Source organism: Scardinius erythrophthalmus, assembly GCF_964197995.2.
Source record: "Scardinius erythrophthalmus genome assembly, chromosome: 5".
Lineage (NCBI taxonomy): Eukaryota > Metazoa > Chordata > Actinopteri > Cypriniformes > Leuciscidae > Scardinius > Scardinius erythrophthalmus.
Window position 1 is genome coordinate 19,083,873 of NC_138225.1, and position 16,408 is coordinate 19,100,280.

General features: G+C 39.3%; 1 protein-coding gene across 1 annotated transcript in view; it reads right to left on the reverse strand.

Annotated features, from left to right (window-relative positions):
- LOC308691113 (ectonucleoside triphosphate diphosphohydrolase 2-like) overlaps nt 1-14,236 on the reverse strand; it is a 35,234-nt gene extending 20,998 nt beyond the window's left edge. The window contains exons 1-6 of the mRNA XM_081366022.1: nt 14,102-14,236; nt 13,297-13,414; nt 12,085-12,235; nt 11,294-11,453; nt 10,945-11,172; nt 10,571-10,834 (exon numbers count right to left, since the gene is read on the reverse strand). Of these exons, the coding sequence (XP_081222148.1) occupies nt 10,571-10,834; nt 10,945-11,172; nt 11,294-11,453; nt 12,085-12,235; nt 13,297-13,414; nt 14,102-14,209 (1,029 nt within the window). The 5' untranslated portion in view covers nt 14,210-14,236. The remainder of the gene's footprint in view (nt 1-10,570; nt 10,835-10,944; nt 11,173-11,293; nt 11,454-12,084; nt 12,236-13,296; nt 13,415-14,101) is intronic.
- Nucleotides 14,237-16,408: the final 2,172 nt, after the last annotated feature.

Below are 16,408 nucleotides of genomic sequence, written 5' to 3' on the forward strand. Positions count from 1 at the left end.
CTCTACATTTGTTAGGTTTTATAACCTAGAAGTTCCTGCCCTGCAGGCTAGACTTTTGTCAGTCTAAGTTACGAGTATGTTCTGCTCAGATTCGTTTGCACGCAGGCTACTCTCACATTAATCCTAGCTCCCTTATGCTTAATCCTAGCTCCTCCCTTATCCCTTATAAGCAACTTATGCAATACTAGATAACCTCTCGTAAGAGAACACATTGAAGGCTATTTATTTTGTAATACAACATCAGAATGTCCTGAAACTGTGCAGGTGACATGGTGAGAAGGTGTACTCTCCATCTGAGGTGAAATTGGGCTGTGTAAACTAGGATTTTTTTTTTAAATGATTTTCTGAATGTAAAGCCAAAACAGCATATTTATTCATTTTGGAGGGCTCTTATTTAGTAATACAACATCAGAATGTCCTGAAACTGTGCAGGTGACACTGTGAGAAGGTGCACTCTCCATCTGAGGTGAAATTGGGCTGATTTGTTTTAAAATGATTTTCTGAATATAAAGCCAAAACAGCGTATTTATGAATTTTGGAAGGCTCTTATTTTGGAATACAACATCAGAATGTCCTGAAACTGTGCAGGTGACACTGTGAGAAGGTGTAATCTCCATCTGAGGTGAAATTGGGCTGTGTAAACTAGGATTTTTTTTTAAATGATTTTCTGAATGTATAGGCTCAACAGCGTATTTATGAAATTTGGAGGGCTCTTATTTTGTAATACAACATCAGAATGTCCTGAAACTGTGCAGGTGACACTGTGAGAAGGTATACTCCCTATCTGAGATGAAATTGGGCTGTGTAAACTAGGATTTTTTTTTAAATGATTTTCTGAATGTAAAGACAAAACAGCGTATTTATGAAATTTGGAGGGCTCTTATTTTGTAATACAACATCAGAATGTCCTGAAACTGTGCAGGTGTCATGGTGAGAAGGTGTACTCTCCATCTGAGGTGAAATTGGGCTGTGTAAACTAGGATTTTTTTTTTAATGATTTTCTGAATGTAAAGCCAAAACAGCGTATTTATGAAATTTGGAGGGCTCTTATTTTGTAATACAACATCAGAATGTCCTGAAACTGTGCAGGTGTCACGGTGAGAAGGTGTACTCTCCATCTGAGGTGAAATTGGGCTGTGTAAACTAGGATTTTTTTTTTTAAATGATTTTCTTAATGTAAAGCCAAAACAGCGTATTTATGAAATTTGGAGGGCTCTTATTTTGTAATACAACATCAGAATGTCCTGAAACTGTGCAGGTGACACTGTGAGAAGGTGTACTCCCCATCTGAGGTGAAATTGGGCTGTGTAAACTAGGATTTTTTTTTTAATGATTTTCTGAATGTAAAGCCAAAACAGCGTATTTATGAAATTTGGAGGGCTCTTATTTTGTAATACAACATCAGAATGTCCTGAAACTGTGCAGGTGTCACGGTGAGAAGGTCTACTCTCCATCTGAGGTGAAATTGGGCTGTGTAAACTAGGATTTTTTTAAAAATGAGTTTCTGAATGTAAAGCCAAAACAGCGTATTTATGAAATTTGGAGGGCTCTTATTTTGTAATACAACATCAGAATGTCCTGAAACTGTGCAGGTGACACTGTGAGAAGGAGTACTCCCCATCTGAGGTGAAATTGGGCTGTGTAAACTAGGATTTTTTTTTAATGATTTTCTGAATGTAAAGCCAAAACAGCGTATTTATGAAATTTGGAGGGCTCTTATTTTGTAATACAACATCAGAATGTCCTGAAACTGTGCAGGTGTCACGGTGAGAAGGTGTACTCTCCATCTGAGGTGAAATTGGGCTGTGTAAACTAGGATTTTTTTTTAATGATTTTCTGCATGTATAGACTCAACAGCGTATTTTATGGATTTTGGAGGGCTCTTATTTTGGAATACAACATCAGAATGTCCTGAAACTGTGCAGGTGTCACTGTGAGAAGGTGTACTCTCCATCTGAGGTGAAATTGGGCTGTGTAAACTAGGATTTTTTTTTTTTTTATGATTTTCTGAATGTATAGACTCAACAGCGTATTTTATTAATTTTGGACGGCTCTTATTTTGTAATACAACATCAGAATGTCCTGAAACTGTGCAGGTGACACTGTGAGAAGGTGTGCTCCCCATCTGAGGTGAAATTGGGCTGTGTAAACTAGGATTTTTTTTTTTATGATTTTCTGAATGTAAAGCCAAAACAGCGTATTTATGGATTTTGGAGGGCTCTTATTTTGGAATACAACATCAGAATGTCCTGAAACTGTGCAGGTGTCACGGTGAGAAGGTGTACTCTCCATCTGAGGTGAAATTGGGCTGTGTAAACTAGGATTTAAAATAAAAAAGATTTTCTGAATGTATAGACACAACAGCGTATTTATGAATTTTGGAGGGCTCTTATTTTGTAATACAACATCAGAATGTCCTGAAACTGTGCAGGTGACACTGTGAGAAGGTGTACTCTCCATCTGAGGTGAAATTGGGCTGTGTAAACTAGGATTTTTTTTTAAAATGATTTTCTTAATGTAAAGCCAAAACGGCGTATTTATGAATTTTGGAGGGCTCTTATTTTGGAATACAACATCAGAATGTCCTAAAACTGTGCAGGTGACACAGTGAGAAGGTGTACTCTCCATCTAAGGTGAAATTGGGCTGTGTAAACTAGGATTTTTTTTTAATGATTTTCTGAATGTATAGACTCAACAGCGTATTTTATGAATTTTGGAGGGCTCTTATTTTGTAATACAACATCAGAATGTCCTGAAACTGTGCAGGTGACACGGTGAGAAGGTGTACTCTCCATCTAAGGTGAAATTGGGCTGTGTAAACTAGGATTTTTTTTTTAATGATTTTCTGAATGTATAGACTCAACAGCGTATTTTATGAATTTTGGAGGGCTCTTATTTTGTAATACAACATCAGAATGTCCTGAAACTGTGCAGGTGACACTGTGAGAAGGTGTACTCTCCATCTGAGGTGAAATTGGGCTGTGTAAACTAGGATTTTTTTTTTAATGATTTTCTGAATGTATAGACTCAACAGCGTATTTTATGAATTTTGGAGGGCTCTTATTTTATAATACAACATCAGAATGTCCTAAAACTGTGCAGGTGACACGGTGAGAAGGTGTACTCTCCATCTAAGGTGAAATTGGGCTGTGTAAACTAGGATTTTTTTTTTTAATGATTTTCTGAATGTATAGACTCAACAGCGTATTTTATGAATTTTGGAGGGCTCTTATTTTATAATACAACATCAGAATGTCCTAAAACTGTGCAGGTGACACTGTGAGAAGGTGTACTCTCCATCTAAGGTGAAATTGGGCTGTGTAAACTAGGATTTTTTTTTTAATGATTTTCTGAATGTATAGACTCTACAGCGTATTTTATGAAATTTGGAGGGCTCTTATTTTGTAATACAACATCAGAATGTCCTGAAACTATGCAGGTGACACGGTGAGAAGGTGTACTCTCCATCTAAGGTGAAATTGGGCTGTGTAAACTAGGATTTTTTTTTAATGACTTTCTGAATGTATAGACTCAACAGCGTATTTTATGAATTTTGGAGGGCTCTTATTTTGTAATACAACATCAGAATGTCCTGAAACTGTGCAGGTGACACTGTGAGAAGGTGTACTCTCCATCTGAGGTGAAATTGGCCTTGTAAACTAGGATTTTTTTTTTTATGATTTTCTGAACGTATAGACAACAGCGTATTTATGAAATTTGGAGGGCTCTTATTTTGTAATACAACATCAGAATGTCCTGAAACTGTGCAGGTGACACGGTGAGAAGGTGTACTCCCCATCTGAGGTGAAATTGGCCTTGTAAACTAGGATTTTTTTTTTTATGATTTTCTGAACGTATAGACAACAGCGTATTTATGAATTTTGGAGGGCTCTTATTTTGTAATACAACATCAGAATGTCCTGAAACTGTGCAGGTGACACTGTGAGAAGGTGTACTCTCCATCTGAGGTGAAATTGGGCTGTGTAAACTAGGATTTTTTTAAATATGATTTTCTGAATGTAAAGCCAAAACAGCGTATTTATGAAATTTGGAGGGCTCTTATTTTGTAATACAACATCAGAATGTCCTGAAACTGTGCAGGTGACACTGTGAGAAGGTGTACTCCCCATCTGAGGTGAAATTTGGCTGTGTAAACTAGGATTTTTTTTTTATGATTTTCTGAACGTATAGACTCAACAGCGTATTTATGAATTTTGGAGGGCTCTTATTTTGTAATACAACATCAGAATGTCCTGAAACTGTGCAGGTGACACTGTGAGAAGGTGTACTCCCCATCTGAGGTGAAATTTGGCTGTGTAAACTAGGATTTTTTTTTTTATGATTTTCTGAACGTATAGGCTCAACAGCGTATTTATGAATTTTGGAGGGCTCTTATTTTGTAATACAACATCAGAATGTCCTGAAACTGTGCAGGTGACACTGTGAGAAGGTGTACTCCCCATCTGAGGTGAAATTGGGCTGTGTAAACTAGGATTTTTTTAAATATGATTTTCTGAATGTAAAGCCAAAACAGCGTATTTATGAATTTTGGAGGGCTCCTATTATGTAATACAACATCAGAATGTCCTGAAACTGTGCAGGTGACACTGTGAGAAGGTGTACTCTCCATCTGAGGTGAAATTGGGCTGTGTAAACTAGGATTTTTTTTTAAATGATTTTCTGAATGTAAAGCCAAAACAGCGTATTTATGAAATTTGGAGGGCTCTTATTTTGTAATACAACATCAGAATGTCCTGAAACTGTGCAGGTGACACTGTGAGAAGGTGTACTCCCCATCTGAGGTGAAATTGGGCTGTGTAAACTAGGATTTTTTTTTTTATGATTTTCTGAACGTATAGACTCAACAGCGTATTTATGAATTTTGGAGGGCTCTTATTTTGTAATACAACATCAGAATGTCCTGAAACTGTGCAGATGACACTGTGAGAAGGTGTACTCTCCATCTGAGGTGAAATTGGGCTTTGTAAACTAGGATTTTTTTAAATAAGATTTTCTGAATGTAAAGCCAAAACAGCGTATTTATGAATTTTGGAGGGCTCCTATTATGTAATACAACATCAGAATGTCCTGAAACTGTGCAGGTGTCATGGTGAGAAGGTGTACTCCCCATCTGAGGTGAAATTGGGCTGTGTAAACTAGGATTTTTTTTTTAATGATTTTCTGAATGTAAAGCCAAAACAGCGTATTTATGAAATTTGGAGGGCTCTTATTTTGTAATACAACATCAGAATGTCCTGAAACTGTGCAGGTGACACTGTGAGAAGGTGTACTCCCCATCTGAGGTGAAATTTGGCTGTGTAAACTAGGATTTTTTTTTTTATGATTTTCTGAACGTATAGACTCAACAGCGTATTTATGAATTTTGGAGGGCTCTTATTTTGTAATACAACATCAGAATGTCCTGAAACTGTGCAGGTGACACTGTGAGAAGGTGTACTCCCCATCTGAGGTGAAATTGGGCTGTGTAAACTAGGATTTTTTTAAATATGATTTTCTGAATGTAAAGCCAAAACAGCGTATTTATGAATTTTGGAGGGCTCCTATTATGTAATACAACATCAGAATGTCCTGAAACTGTGCAGGTGACACTGTGAGAAGGTGTACTCTCCATCTGAGGTGAAATTGGGCTGTGTAAACTAGGATTTTTTTTTAAATGATTTTCTGAATGTAAAGCCAAAACAGCGTATTTATGAAATTTGGAGGGCTCTTATTTTGTAATACAACATCAGAATGTCCTGAAACTGTGCAGGTGACACTGTGAGAAGGTGTACTCCCCATCTGAGGTGAAATTGGGCTGTGTAAACTAGGATTTTTTTTTTTATGATTTTCTGAACGTATAGACTCAACAGCGTATTTATGAATTTTGGAGGGCTCTTATTTTGTAATACAACATCAGAATGTCCTGAAACTGTGCAGGTGACACCGTGAGAAGGTGTACTCCCCATCTGAGGTGAAATTGGGCTGTGTAAACTAGGATTTTTTTAAATAAGATTTTCTGAATGTAAAGCCAAAACAGCGTATTTATGAATTTTGGAGGGCTCCTATTATGTAATACAACATCAGAATGTCCTGAAACTGTGCAGGTGACACCGTGAGAAGGTGTACTCCCCATCTGAGGTGAAATTGGGCTGTGTAAACTAGGATTTTTTTTAAATGATTTTCTGAATGTAAAGACAAAACAGCGTATTTATGAAATTCGGAGGGCTCTTATTTTGTAATACAACATCAGAATGTCCTGAAACTGTGCAGGTGACACTGTGAGAAGGTGTACTCCCCATCTGAGGTGAAATTGGGCTGTGTAAACTAGGATTTTTTTTTTAATGATTTTCTGAATGTATAGACTCAACAGCGTATTTATGAATTTTGGAGGGCTCTTATTTTGTAATACAACATCAGAATGTCCTGAAACTGTGCAGGTGACACTGTGAGAAGGTGTACTCTCCATCTAAGGTGAAATTGGGCTGTGTAAACTAGGATTTTTTTTTTTTTTTATGATTTTCTGAACGTATAGACTCAACAGCGTATTTATGAATTTTGGAGGGCTCTTATTTTGTAATACAACATCAGAATGTCCTGAAACTGTGCAGGTGACACTGTGAGAAGGTGTACTCTCCATCTGAGGTGAAATTGGGCTGTGTAAACTAGGATTTTTTTAAATATGATTTTCTGAATGTAAAGCCAAAACAGTATATTATTATTTTAGGATGGATAGATAATTATAAATAGACAGATACATAATTATACATAGACAGATAGATAGATAGATAGATAGATAGATAGATAGATAGATAGATAGATAGATAGATAGATAGATAGATAGATAGATAGATAGATAGATAGATAGATAGATAGATAATATAGATAGATTATAGAAATAGATAGATAAATAGATAAATAATTTGATATATATAGATAGATAATAATATAGATAGATAGATAGATAGATAGATAGATAGATAGACGGACGGACAGACAGACAGACAGACAGAATAATGTGAAATAGCCTTCGCCGGAAGATCAATGTTTTCAGTTCAGATGACAGGTTGACGGTCTTACCGTAATAGCTAGTGTATACGCGCACCGCGAAATATAGGGGCGGCTAGTTTGACCGCTCATTTCGAGGTGGAGGCTGGCTTGACCGCAGTGGAGTGACGAGGTCGGAGTCAGCGGGTTAGTAACATTAATCTCTGATTTGTGAGCATCAGCGCGTGATGTTTCAAGAGCCAAACGCCGGTCTCTCAGCTCGGCCTGTCTCACTAAAAGGTCGTGGATCTGTTTCTCAACAGCTTCCAGCTCAGACTGTGCCGCGTGCAGCTCAAATGTGTCCTCACCTGCACCAAAAGGTAGACTACTTGCATCTGATATATTCGCCATTTTAACAGATGGACAGTAAGTTAGCAACGACACTACCAGTGATGCTATCAATTAATACTAATTTCTGACAAGCGTCTTAGATATAATCCGTCTTTTAAGTGGTACGGGTGTAGAGTAGACGCACGATAGGTGAAAAATGTTTGTAAGTGAGTGTTGAGAAGACGCGTTCAGCCGTGATCCCCGGGAGTAACCTATAAGAGTATCCAGCGTTGAATCACTAACAGGCTTGAGACACGTCTGCTCAACAGTCCGCGTTGTAACTATGAGGTTTGAGCAGTAGTGCTTCTCAGTGAGGAAAAGTAGAAAATGTTTGTTGTAAGTAAGTTTAAAGAGTAAAATCAAGAATTATAAATCAAATCGATAGAGCTCCAAAGACAACAACGCGTTCAGACGCGACGCATAAGAGTCATTCATTTGGGAGTCAACCCACACTGATTGAGCTGTATGTTTTTGATTCACTAAAAATAATTGATTCATTAGATTAATTCGTTAGTGAATCAGACTACATTGATTGCACTGTTATTGCTGAAAAAACTAACCTGACTAAGAATCAATCATTCGGGTGTCAGACCACACTGATTGCCCTGTATGTTTTTGATTCACTAAAAAAACTTTACGTAAACCTGGTTTTCTGATAACATGAGTGAGGTATCTCACTATGGGAAACACCTTCAAGTGTGACCAATCCTGAACGCACCAATTATAACACACCTGTCAGTTGACAGAACAATCACGAAAGTGATGTAGGAGTCCCACCTCCACAATATATATCGCTGCTATCCTTCATTCTCAGTATATCTCTTCTCCGTGCAACTGCAAGGAGGGAAGTGTGGTTAGATACCTCACGTAAGTAAGCTAAAATTCTCTTTTAAACATTGACTTTGTATCTCACTATGGGATATAAACAACTCCCGTATCGCAGATGCTGTCTGATGCAGGCATATCAACCAACGCAGTGATGTAGACTACTCACATTTATGCATTTGGCAGATGCTTTTATCCAAATCGACTTACATTGCATTTCAAGGTACACTTTTACATTCTTATCAGTTCTTGCTTTCCCTGGGAATCGAACAATGACCTTGGCTACTGTATGAGATAACAGGAAAACTTAACAAACACAAAACCCATTCTCAGAATAGAATGTGTATGTGAACGAGGGTTTTTGTTTTACAAAATTAAGATGGAATGAGCCAGTTATGAGCCAGTCTATAAAATCAGACAAATGTGTGAGGCGGAAGTCAAACTTGCTGCCGCACATATGTCCTGAACTGACATGGCCTTAAATAGTGCCCATGAGGTAGCCATACCTCTGGTAGCCCAAGAAACAAATAACTGATTACTCTTCCTTTGTGCTTTCGTTCTGTCCAAATAGTGACGCAACACATGTACAGGGCACAAGCCTTAAAGCCGCTCATTCTCCGATGGGGAAAAAGGCTACGGATGGAGTAGTAAATCCACCTCTTTGCAGGCGCAAGCTGACTGTCTTACTTTAGGCACAAGCGCTGGAATAGTTTTGAGAGTTACTCTTGAGTAATCCATTGCGAACAGCATACAGGAGTTATGAATCAACAAAGCGTGAAGTTCACTAACCCGCTTCGCAGTCGAAATGAGCTTTAAATCACTACTATCTATAGGCTGAAAAGGGGGCTGAGATGTGCATTAGGGACCACAGACAGATTCCACAGCCGAATCAGTGGCTTTGAAACCCTGTTCAAACACCACGCACCTCTCATAAACCTGCATATGAGCGGGTTTTGACCAATGGTATTCCTGTCAATCCCCACATGGCTCACAGATAAACCTTAACAATGCAGAAAACAGAGGAAAAAGGACAATGTGTTTTGTGCGCACCATCGCTCAAACACATTCCATTTCCGATCATATGCAGAGCGCACTGAGGCCGCTCTCGCATTCTGAATAGTCTCAATCACCCTCCCAGGCAAACCCATAGTACTCAAATTAAACCTCTCATGGGCCAGCTTTTCGCCTCGCTTACAGTAAATGAGACACAAGCATTTTTTCTATCTGTCTCCGCCTGCTGCCGTGACGGAGCACAGAGGACCAGATCGTCCAAATAAGCTGACACTCTGAGACCCGCTATTCTCAGGGGAGTCAGAGCTGCTTCGACACATTTGCTGAACACTCTCAGGGCTAATGAGAGCCTGAAGGGAACTGTCAAAAATTCGTTGGCTGTGCCCCGATAGGCAAACCTGAAGAATTTTCTGTGCGCCTACTGCCTGGATGCACATGGGACATTTTAATTTGTTTCACACACTGTTAACTTTGCCATCCCTCCTCCTCTTTCTTGCGTAGCCCCGCGGGAGGAGAGGGGAGAAACAACATGGGGGGCACTGGGTGAACTGGTGCACACACTCCAGCCTGAGAACAGTTTTCCTTTGAACACTGAACTTGAATCAAATTCTAATGCTTCTTTGCTGGAGGGGGAGAACAAGACTTTTGGAGAGGGGTGCTACAGAGACTCTGTGAGTGCTGTAGCCCCTCTTTTGACTCAGAAAGAGACTACTGGGTTAAGGCCGCCCGCCTCTTCTTGCCTCCTTGAGGGTAAGCTGAACGATGTTTAGCGGCTGCAGCCGCAAACAAGGCCTTACCTCTTGGCTGTGGCTGTCTTGTTCACCTCTGACTGTATTAGGATGTTTAAGTTCTGGACATATATCGTCCATGTAAGGCCTGCCCAATTGGTCCAAGGACAGTTTCCGAATGAGCTTCCCTACAAGGATATTCACGGGGAAGAGAACGAAAATTAAGTGGGGACCACTAAGGGAGGCAAGACTCCGGCATCCCTGTCGTGATTGGTCTGTGAACTGACAGACGTGGTGTAATTGGTGCTTCCAGGATCGGTCATACCCGAGGCGTTTCCCATACTGAGATACTGAGCAAATGTTTGAACGAGAACCCAATTTAGTAGCCAATAATCTGTAATCGGACTGCAATGGTCGCGCTGGCTTTTTTTGCGAGATTCAGTACCGCTGTTGCAATGTCACTGAGTCTTATAGAGAAGTAGCTTTAAGTAGGCTACAATGTTCTATCTGCATAGATTAAGAATGCAAGAGCAAAAACCATTGACCATCATTTGTTCTGTGGAACTGTGAATTTTTTAAGTCAGTAGAACATAATTATTTAAAACAATATAATGCAAGAAAACCATACTTACCATGAAGTTTCCAGTTATGTTTGGCTGGAAGACTCCATCAAAGGAGCATTTGGAATAAGAACAGTGGTTAAAAGAGAAGAGATGAGAAACGTTTCCCATGCATTGATTGTAGTTTCCAGTGCCCTTTATTTGCAGGTTGTCATCAGGTTTATAGGGAGTTTGTCTTTTATTGCATGGAGTGTCAAACACACTGCCCAGCTTCATGGAGTGATTGTAATCTGCGGGATAGCAGGGATGGACTATGGAGCTGTCTGAACCCTGAGTCTAAAAGACACATAAAGAAAGAGTAAACATCAGATATTATACTCTAAATACTATCAAATCACCTTGTCTAATGGTAATTTAAACAACTAATCTAAACATTTGCACTTAACCGTGATCAGATGTGCCAGTAATCTGAGTAAGACCTGTTCTCGGCCATAACACAGAAAACTCTGAGTGTAAATCTGATAGTCTCGTCCGTACAGCCTCAGTTTCATCAGATTGTCTTTGTTCTCCACTGTTTGTTCAGTCACAAATGTGATCTGAGTAGAAGCTCCACCTAAGTCCAGCGCACCAACAGTGTCTCTGCCTGGAGACAGCCACTGACCCACAAAACCATACTAGAGAAATGAAGGATTAGAAAGAAAATGTACATTTACAATTATACAGTGGAATTATCAATAAATAGTCTCTGAAATATTTCTTGATTTTTGTATTTTAGAACAAAACTTAAGTCTGTACCTTGATAAATTTTTCAAGCAGGTAGTTGACTGTGACCCATCCATAAGCTCCCTCCTCTTGTCCACTTAAAATAGTGGCACCTTTGAAGCTGAATGGGTAGGTCTTTAGTTTGTCTCCCACTTCCTTCAAAACCTCATCTGACTCTTTGGGTTTAGAAATACTGTGTGATATGACAAACAAGTATATTAGTTATTTGTGATCCCTTAAGGAGCATTCCACTCTATTTAGAACATATGATGTTAAACAGCATTGCTTTGTTGTTTTTGTAAAATGCAGAGTGAACATTAAGAAAAGCTATACAATAATTAACTCATAAGAGTATATTCATCATTTGAACAGACTCTATAAACCTAAACTAAAAGGGCTGGCAAAATCACTATGGACCCAGGACCCCTCACATCCAGGCCATTTCATCTTTGAATTGTTGCTATCGGGTCGGTGCTACAGAGCACCAGAACAGCCAGGCACAAGAACATTTTCTTTCCTCAGGCCTCATATTTTCCTCATCTTCCTCATGAACAATTAAATGCCCCCATTGGGCAATAAACATGTGCAATACAGAACACTATTTTACTTATTAGTTTCTTATTTACATTACCTTACATTTGATTAAAACGTACCTGTGCATACACATTTTGTCTATTTTGCATATTGTGTATTTTAATATTTTTTATTATCTATGTCTTGTTGCTGTCATTCTGTCTGTGCACTTGAAGCTTCTGTCACCCCAGTAAAATTCCTTGTATGTATAAGCAAACTTGGCTATAAAGCTCTTTTTGATTCTGACTCACTTCAGTAGTCTCATGCCTGCTGTGGCCCCGAGATACACAGGAGTGAGTTTATGTCTCGACTTTGGGATCTCCTGCATAGCCTTTTCCATGCATTCCTCAAGGCTACGGGCTGCTCCTCCTCTGACACCTGCATAACTGGAGATCCCGCCTCCTGATAGGAGAAATCAAAAGCAAACTAATGAAATTGAGCCAAATCATTTTATTCTGGAAGGGTTTTCCTGCTTTTATAGATGGGACAGAGGAAAGGTGACAGGAAATCAGAAGAGAGGGAAAATGGGACAAGGACTTAAAGGGTAGTTCACCCAAAAATTAAAAAAAAAAAAAAATCATCCCATTATTTATTCACCCTCAAGCCATAGGTGTGTGTGTGACTTTCTTCTTTCAGCCAAACACAATCACAGTCATATATAAAAAAAAAAAAATCACGTTTTATAATAGGCGTGAATGGTACTGTACCATAGATTTTGAAGGCCAAAAAGTGCAACCATCCATCATAAAAGTAACCCATATGGCTCCAGGGGGTTAATAAGGGCTTCTGAAGCGCAGCGATGCGCTTTTGATGGAAAAATATCCATATTTATAACTTTACAATCTATCATCACTGCATGCTTCCTGTAACAGCAGTTGACTGTAACAAGTCAAGTTCCGCCGGAACCTATAACCCTGCAAGCCGGTATTATAAAAAGGCTTTGTCTGTCTCATTTACATACATCCTTTTTACTTCATCCATAAATTGTTTAATTAAGGTTTATACATGCTAGTTTCCATGACAGAGTTCAGGAATAATATTTTCATTACTTTTCGAGCTGCCAGTTTGCTAATTTTCAAATAATTAAAGCAAGCGCAAACACTCAGTGTCCAAATTCACTATTGGACTATTTTAGTGGAGTAATGTAGGGAATAGGGGTATAGGGGACTATTTCTAACATGGGGCCAGTTTCCTAGTGTGTGCCAGTTTGTTCCCATGATTAATGATTCCATTCACCTGTCATTCAATTAATAACCAACTTATTCGGTATATAGGCTACAGTATATACTCCGTGTTTTGTTCATTTTTTTTTCTGTGTCTGGAATCACCTTTGGGAACTATATATTATTGGATTAAAAAGGCTGTTTCCAATGAACTAATTATATTTTTTTACTATATATCTCTTGACAACAATAGCCTACTATTTCCTTCTTTTTCCTCTATACTTTTTATTGTCTACTCACCCTTTACATGACACTCGCTGTGTTGACTGACTATTCCGGTACCGTTCTGCTTGTCTGCAGGCCATTTGTAGATGAACATGGAAGTATGAGTAGATCCAGCATCCAGGACTATTCCATACTGGGGGGAAAAAAACCAACATAAGCTAAAATTGCCAAGTGTGGGTATCTACAGGTCAGAGTAATATGCGTGCCAAAAGGTAGTAAGCGTGCCGAAATGTCTTTACAATTGCAAATGCAAGTGTTTTAATGTGTTCCGTCCCATCTGGCTTCCCATATTATAAGATACTGTTGTAACATTATGCACCTTTGTGCACAACATATACATTTGGCATGCCAATACAACCTTCAGCTATTTCTGGCTCAGAATTAGAGCTAAGGCTAAAAACTATTTGCAACTATTCACAAAATAATGATGGCACTCGCATTTTATTTGTTGTATGCATTTATTATAACTCCAAAAATAAAACAGTTGTCTTTAAGTCAACTGTTTTTTCAAACCAATTAATTTATTTTTATTAAATAAGAGCATTCACAAGAATCCATTTAATGTTTCTGCTCTGTTTTTGGGTGGAGCAACAGCAATCATGATTCAAAAGCAGAAATTCAGACTGTCATAAAAGCTGCCAGCTGCGATTCAATGGCTGTCTACCACGTGCTAGAAGATTAATCTTCCTCTTGGCAGTAACAACTTCTTTTCTAAAATTAAATCAGATATAGCTCAAACATTCTTTGCCTGGACTGCCTTGTGTCTGTCTTTGTCAAATCTGTAGCCCATTTCGCTAATGAACAGCAAAAATATTATTACCATGAGCTGAGCTGGTTCTTTGATGTCTTCAGGGTTGATGACTAGCAGAAGGATGCCTATAAATGAAATAAATAGAATTGCAATAGTGGTACATGTTTGCAACTGCATTATAACCTATTGTAAACAAGAATAAAGTGACATTTGCTGATCGACAGTAGTCAGACTGTAGCCAGGACGTTTTAGTAACTTTTGACACGGTAACACTAAAGTAAACCAACCTGTCAGACCTGTTTGGGCGTGTCATATCATCTGTGTCAAGAACAAAAGTTCATTTATATGAAAAGTCTGACAGGTGAAGTGTGCACTTTTGTGGCAATGACTTTATGATGAATGTTTTTTTGATAGATTAATCTGCAGTCTGTGTGCTGGAAAACGGTTCTTGGTTCGCTCCTCCAAAACACCCCATAGAGACTCAATAATATTAAGATCTGGTGACTGTGCAGGCCATGGGAGATTTTCAACTTCACTTTCATGTTCAAACCACTCTCTGACCAGTTTTGCTGTGTGTATTGGAGCATTATTATCCTGATACACAGCAGCACCTTCAGGGTACAAAGTCAAACCATTGGGAGCACATGGTCCACCAGAATGATTCGGTAGTCCTTGGCAGTGACGCATCCAGCACAAGTAGTGGGCCTAGGGATTGCCATGATATTGCAGCCCTAACGATCATTCATCCATTCCAGTGCAACAGTCTGGGGGGTTCTCTTTGGGGCTTGTCCACATAACTCTCCCGGATGTGGGAATAAATGGTTTGAAATTGGACTCATCAGAGAACAACACACGTTTCTCATTGTCCACAGCCCAAGAGTTTCTGCTGCTGGTACCTTTGAAACGGTTTGGCATTGGCACGAGTATCCAAATGTTACAAGCAATAGCAGCCCAGCCATGAATTTTGATATATATTTATATATATACTGACTGGATGTCAGAGGCCGTAAACTACAGAAAACTTCTATTCAGGCATGCAAACAGACATCAATCTGACACTAGGTGGCGCTAGAGCAAACACAGTTATGTTTTGTCTATTATTTTATAATCAGGAGCCATAGAAACAATACATTGTGAAAAGAAATTGAATTCAGCATCCTCAGTGATTTTTTATTTTTTTTTACACACAAGACATTCTATAAGATTCCATCACTGGGCCATTGAGGTGAAGAACTTGAACAAAGAAGTGTCTTGGCTTTTGAGATAGAGATTTATTGTGCTTCATCACCATTTCCTTGAGGATGTCTGTCTATTGTATAGGATAATTAAGGCTTCCATAGTTCCATTCGATTTATCCAGGAGTGAAATGATTTAAAGGGGGGGTGAAATGCTATTTCATGCATACTGAGTTTTTACACTGTTAAAGAGTTGGATTCCCATGCTAAACATGGACAAAGTTTCACAAATTAAATTGTACGTTTGTAGGAGTATTTCTGTGCCAAAAATTGTCCTTCCGGTTTATCACAAGTTTCGGAAAGTTTTTTTCGAGTATGGGTCTTCGTGACGTCAGCTGGGGCGGGATTTCCTTATATGGGTCCTAAGGGCACTTCTTAGCGCGCGCGTTCGCGCACTCGTAGACCAGAGCAAGAGAGCGAAAGCAGTACGCCATCAAAAGCGCTCTGCTCGGCTTTAGGGAAGTCAATGTCACCAAAGAAGTGTGTGTTTGGTTGCCAGGGCAAGGCAACCCTGCCCAGATTCCCAAAGAACCCGGCGTTAAGGGAACAGTGGATGGAGTTTGTTTTTCCTGAGCATCACGGACTGTTTGTTCCCTGCATTTCGACGATGATTGTTTTACAAACAAAGCCTAGATCGACGGATTTGCAGATTGTCTAATGCTTAAGGATCGAGCAGTCGCAATGATAAAGGTTCGCGGTCGTGGTTGGAACCGCAGGCGGTGAGTAAAACCAAAGTCCTTTTAGGCAAGTCGTGCCACTCGGCCGCCATCTTGGGACGCCTCCGGGCAGCTATTTCGGACTAACAAGACCAGGCTCCTATCTAAATGAATGGGCAGAGAGTCAGAACTGCACTTTCACTGGTCACTGGGACATAAAAACTGCATGTATAGAAACAGCAGTAAAATATGATAAAAATCGCTGAAAAAGTTTGATGACTTTGCCCCAAAATAAGGTTTAAAACGCCTTTTCCCCCACAGGTTATACTTTTACTACGCATTATATAAATTGTCTCTGGTAAAACTGTTGAACAAATCTGTGTGTTGTTAGCTCGGCGCGTTAGCAAAGCTTAAGCTTCGCCCACAGGGCCCGCCTCCAGCCGCTCGTTTTTTTCCCGAAAGACTCGGTACAGCCTATCTTTCTT